Consider the following 5,561-nt stretch of genomic DNA (forward strand, 5'->3'; position numbering starts at 1 on the left):
AGAGAGAGAGAGAGAGAGAGAGAGAGAGAGAGAGAGAGAGAGAGAGAGAGATATTACACACAGAACCATCACTTGTTGTGCACAATTTGTTCGGAAACACACACAGAACACTCCTGCATGCTCTTCCCGCTGTCGCCCAGGAGCGTTGTAGCTTTGGCCTTGGAGCCGTCCTGGGTTTGTCTTTTTTTGGCTCAGCTGATAGCCCAGAGTGGCACTGGCAGGTTTCGGATACCAGCCATTCCTTATGAATCCAATTCGGTTGCCCTCCAGCCAGATCAGTGGCATCCCTGGCAGGTGACAGATTGGAGAGGGGGTTGGGCGAGAGAGTGGGGCTGGAAAGAATCCGATCCTGGATAGAGCCCAGATTTCACGGGGAAGAGAGACAGTGGGGACAGGGGCTTCTGAGCATGGCAAATCAAGACCGCCCATCCTTCTGAGTGCCAAGGGCGCGGTCTCTGTTCCTTGCCAACTGTGTGTCCTAGAAGGGAAGAGAGGACAGGACGGCTGCTGATGGCATCAACAGTGGGTGAAGCAGGCTGGGCATGGGCTGGGCTTCCTCGTGCCAGGCTGAAAGCCCTGCAGCCTGGGGCTGGAGAGTGTCCTCCTTGCCCTATCCCCAGCGACCCATCCTGATAACACTGGCTCTCAGCTAGAACTGGGAGGCAAAGGAAGGGACAACGTGACTGCACTGAGCAACCTCTCCCCACAGTATGGGCTCTGATGCCCAGGAGAATTAAACTGCAGGAGAGAAGCCTTGGGCTGGAGAGTCCGAGAGAGTCCCAGGGACTGTGTTTACTCTCAACTCTCGTCTCTATGTCGGAAATTTGCTGATTGTATTTGGGCTGCAGGGAACAACTATTAAATCTGATAATGCCTGCTGCCACTGAGGCAGAGCCATCTGTCCCACGGATCTGTGTGCCGATGAGAGCATTCCAACAAGAAGGTGATAAACCATAGCCAGCGCTGGGTAGGCACCAAGGGCTGAGCCAGGGAGGCAAGGCTCAGGCGAAGGAACCTTCCTGGGGCTGCACTCAGCATCTCTGGGGGTGCTCTCTCCCGGGGAGATTTTCACGAGGGTTTGGGGAAATAGAGGAAGAAAATTGCTACCCAAGCTGATGGGGGCTCTGGCCTGAGCTATGTTCCTCCAATGTGCAGAATGGAGAAGGTGGGGGATTTGGACTCAGTCTAGAGTCAGACTAAAGCTGAAGATGCCATTGCTGGAGAAAATAAATAATCTCTCGCTCTCTCATTCGGGGACCTGGCAAAGGTCAGAGGAGACCCATGAGATGACTCAGAGAACACACATGGTAGAAGGGAACTGATTGCCACAAGTTGTCCTCTGACCCCAAGATGCATGGTGTGGTACACGCATGTGCATGCGCGCACACACACAGAGGAAAATATTTATATCCAGAAAAGGCCCTCAAAGACATCAAAGATTAAAGGAGCAAACTAACCAATTAACCAACCAAGTGAACAAGCAAACCAGTCTCCTCCCACAGGGGGATGTCTCCACCTGGCTAATTTAATGCATCCATCCAGGTCCTATCCAAAAGTCCTTCTTTTAGGGGACGGGGTTGCTATGTAGCCCAGGCTGGCTATAAACTTGCTGACACCGTCCTGCCTCAGCTTCTGGAATGCTGGGCTTATGGGCATGCACCACCCCACTGGGCTTTTACAGTCTCTTGTGGTCCTCCTCACAGTCATATGTAGCTACAGATATTTTATTTAGATTTCTCCGTCATTGGATTTCATGGTCCATGGAGCCAGGGTGATGGTTTGGTAGTAGTCATTATTTTAGTGTCATGGTTTGAAGGCCCAGACTATAGAGCAAGAGATCTGGGCTCATATTCTGTTAGAAGCTGGCTGAGAGGCCTTGGGAAAGTTATCTAATCTGGCTCAGCATCAAGGTTTTCATCTGTAAATGGAAATAAGAATACTTACAGCATAAAATATATGGCTTGGGAATTAGATCTGAAAGTACCCACAGCTTCCCACCCACCCAACTATCCATCCCAAAGGGTTCCTTTCCAAATTAAACACAGAAATGAGAAATGGTGCCCATAGCCAGATGTGTGTCCAGTGGTCGATAGATGGGCATTGTTGCTAATGATCCTGATCATAAGAATAAGTTTCCGTGACTGCACAGCCCTGCCCAGGGCCAGCACACATTGGGATCAATAAACATCTCTTGGGTAAGTCAGACCCACAGATGGGGGCTTGTCTGGGATTTCTAACTCAGAAGTGCTCAGCTGGCTAATTATGTTTGGAGAAACTATAAAAACTTCCTGAGGAGGTCAGTGCTCCAGGACGAATGAATATTATGTATAGGACACCACCAACTACCGGAGCCCTAATTACTCGCAGTGTCACCAGGGCCTGTGTGTGATTGAAATATTAGAGTTGCTGTGTTCCCGGGATCTTACAAGGGACTCACTGGGGACTTCTTGTTGTGGCCATCTGTACCCAGGTGGCTGCAGAGATGCAGTACCTTCATCCCCAGTGTGGGCGATGCTGATGTTGCCCCAAGTAGAGAGCACCACACCTAAAAGAGGCTTCCGACCCCCCTTCCAGATTTACTGTGGGGGGGGCGCGCCCACCCAGGTGCTCCTGGAGTTCTAGGTGGCAATGAGCTACCTAACAAAAGTGCTGGGAACCAAACTCTGGTCATCTGCAAGAGCAACAAGCAGTCTCAGGTGTTGAGCCTTCTTGCCAGCCCCTTCAACCCTTTTTAAAATTCATTTTTAAGTTAGTGTACAAAAAATGGGTTTCATTGTAACATAATCATTGTAACATTATCATTGTAACATTATTTGCAGCATTAGCATTGTAACACTATCATTGTAACATTATCATTGTAACATTATTATACCATACACACCACACATCACAGTAATTTTCTCATATTCATCCCTTTGCCCTCTTCTGTCCTGCTCCCTGCACTTGTGGGTCCCCTATGCCACAAGGGGTTGGTCCCTTCGGTTTTTATGTTTTTAATATGTGTGTGTGTGTGTGTGTGTGTGTGTAGACAGACAGACAGACAGACAGACAGACAGACAGACAGACAGATAATTTCTGACTCTTTTGTCCAAAGGTGTGCCATCTCCTGAATTGAAAAGACCACTGAGCATCATCTAGCCTAGTGGCTTTGAGTATCTTGGAGTTGTGGGAGCTTTTGTAATAGGCTAGGTATGACAGTGTACACCTTCAATATCAAACGTTTAGGAGATGTGGAGGCAGGAGGATCAGGGGTTCAAGAGGAGTCTCACTACGTAGAGAGTTCAAGATCAGTCTAGGCTAGATAAAACCCTGTCTCCAAAAACTGAGGTGGGGAAGGGAAAGAAGCTAGTAGACCTGGGGGAGTGGGATCCTGAGCCGGGAGGCAGGGCTGCCCGTGGGCATTGGGATGGCTCTCCTTCACTAGCAGCTATCCTGGGGGAGTGGAATGCTGAGCCGGGAGGCAGGGCTGAAGGCAGTGGGCTGACAGTCAGGCACCAAGACTCTCTCCGGGGCCCAAGCTCTCCTCTCAGCATTTCAGTCAACAGGTTACAGAACCTCTTCCAGAACTGGATGCTGCTGAAGAGCCTCCCACCCAGTCAGCCACGGCTAACATGGCCTCTCAAGCTCATACATACACCTACACAAGAGAATTGTGGGGTGAACCTTCTAGGGGCTGCCTTGCCCTGCCCCAAGTGTGACCCACCTTGGGCTGGAAGACATGGTTATCCTTCCCGAGGTGGTCCACGATCCCAAAGATGCAGAGCGGTCCAGCAAAGCCCAGCAGGTCAGCCAGGATACGGAATGTGCTGCTGAGGACCAGGCGTCTCCCAAAGGCATGGCAGAGAGCCCTCCAGATGGCCCGGGCACCCTGCTGGCTCTGTGTGTCCTTCCGCTGCCAAGAGAGTCCCACAGACAGGTCAGAGTGGCTGAGGGCTCAGCCACAGAGAGCCCCTCCTTCCAGGTCACTCCTGGATCCTGCTGCCCGGGGAGAGCCGTGTGGCCATGCTGTCTGTGGTCAGGCGAACTTCAGTAGGAAACCACAGTATCAAGAGATGTGTGACAGGGCAGGTCAAATGGGGAAACTGAGGCCAGAGGCATCGTCAAGTCACGGTGCCAGTAGGGGTCACGTGATCAGCATAGCACCATCTTGACAGAGTGGCGTCTGCCATGCTCACTCATTACCGTCTGTTTCAATGTTTCCCTGAGTGCCAGGCAGACACACTGAAGGAATGCTGGGCAGGGGCATGGTATTGCAGGGGGTCTCAGCTTCCTCCTTACTGGTAAGAGCTGACCCCAGCCTGGATAAATCTGCAGAGATGGTGTAAAGACCAAGCCAACACCTTGCACTCCACACTGGGTGGAAACTTCCATTATTACAGCCACTGTACTTCAAAAGGAAGAGCTCCAGAGATGGATGGGAGAGTCATGTAGAGCCACATCCCTTACCAAGCCTGAGCTTCCCCATTTTGATAGTGAGCACTTTGGACATGCTAACTTGAACTATAAGGGCCACTCCAAACATGACCTATGAACATTTGGCCCTAGACTTCTGTACAGCTGAGGGCGGGCCTCTTTCCCTTCCTGGGTCTCAGGGGCTCGTCCCGCCCTCTGAAATCCTCATCTGTGACTGCATGGAAAGGCAGGTAGTGGGTGGTGGGTGTGTCTGGACTCACTGACCGCTTGGGCATCAAAGGCCACGCAGAGTCGCTGGTAGTTGGTGAGGGCTCTCATGGCGATGGGCAGCTTCCCGATGGCCCGCAGGTCGATGGGCTTCCTGTGAGCAGTCTTGATGAAGGCGTTCATCCACCAGTAGGTCCCCTTTGATAGCAGGTTCACGAAAGGCTGTAGAAAGCGTACCCCCAGGTCCTGCAGGTCCTCGGGGGGCTTCACCTCCCTTGGCGTCTTGAAGAAGATGTACCTCTGTGGGAACATGGGCACGGGGCACATGGGCGCGGGGCACATGGGCGCGGGGCACATGGGCGCGGGGCACATGGGCGTGGGGCACATGGGCGTGGGGCACATGGGCGTGGGGCAGAGGTGGAGGGTGGGAGAGTCCACTACCACCCAGCAAAGGTCTAGGTGTGATGGTCTGCACTTGACCACCAAGAAATGTGCCCATCTACGATCTGTAACTACTCCAGGGAAAGGACCCCCTGGGCACCAGTTCCAGGGTTTCCTTGCCTTGTGGCTAGCTGCTCACTGGAACTGCGTTTAAGCTGAGCTAGGGAAGAACTGGGGTCACCATTGCATGATGGTTAATGCTGCCTGTCAACATCACCTAGGAGACAAGCCTCTGGGCATGTCTGTAAGATGCATCCACACTGGGTTAATTAAGGAGGAGAATTCGCCTTAGATGTGATGGTTTGTATACACTTGGCCCGGCTCAGGGTCTGATTATCTCCGCAGGTACCGGTACTCATGTACAAAATGTCCCCATTCCCAGACACACATGTATGCATTTGATATATGTATGTTTGTGTGTGTGTGTGTGTATGTATGTGTGTGTATGTATATATATATATATATATATATATATATATAGAGAGAGAGAGAGAGAGAGA

General features: G+C 51.5%; 1 protein-coding gene across 2 annotated transcripts in view; it reads right to left on the minus strand.

The window, feature by feature from the left end:
- Abcc8 (ATP binding cassette subfamily C member 8) overlaps positions 1 to 5,561 on the minus strand; it is a 72,772-nt gene that overhangs the window by 54,574 nt on the left and 12,637 nt on the right. For both annotated transcript variants that reach the window (XM_021197796.1, XM_021197813.2), the window contains exons 5-6: positions 4,678 to 4,920; positions 3,704 to 3,892 (exon numbers count right to left, since the gene is read on the minus strand). In XM_021197796.1, the coding sequence (XP_021053455.1) occupies positions 3,704 to 3,892; positions 4,678 to 4,920 (432 nt within the window). The remainder of the gene's footprint in view (positions 1 to 3,703; positions 3,893 to 4,677; positions 4,921 to 5,561) is intronic.

This window comes from Mus pahari, chromosome 1 (assembly GCF_900095145.1).
Source record: "Mus pahari chromosome 1, PAHARI_EIJ_v1.1, whole genome shotgun sequence".
Taxonomy (NCBI): domain Eukaryota; kingdom Metazoa; phylum Chordata; class Mammalia; order Rodentia; family Muridae; genus Mus; species Mus pahari.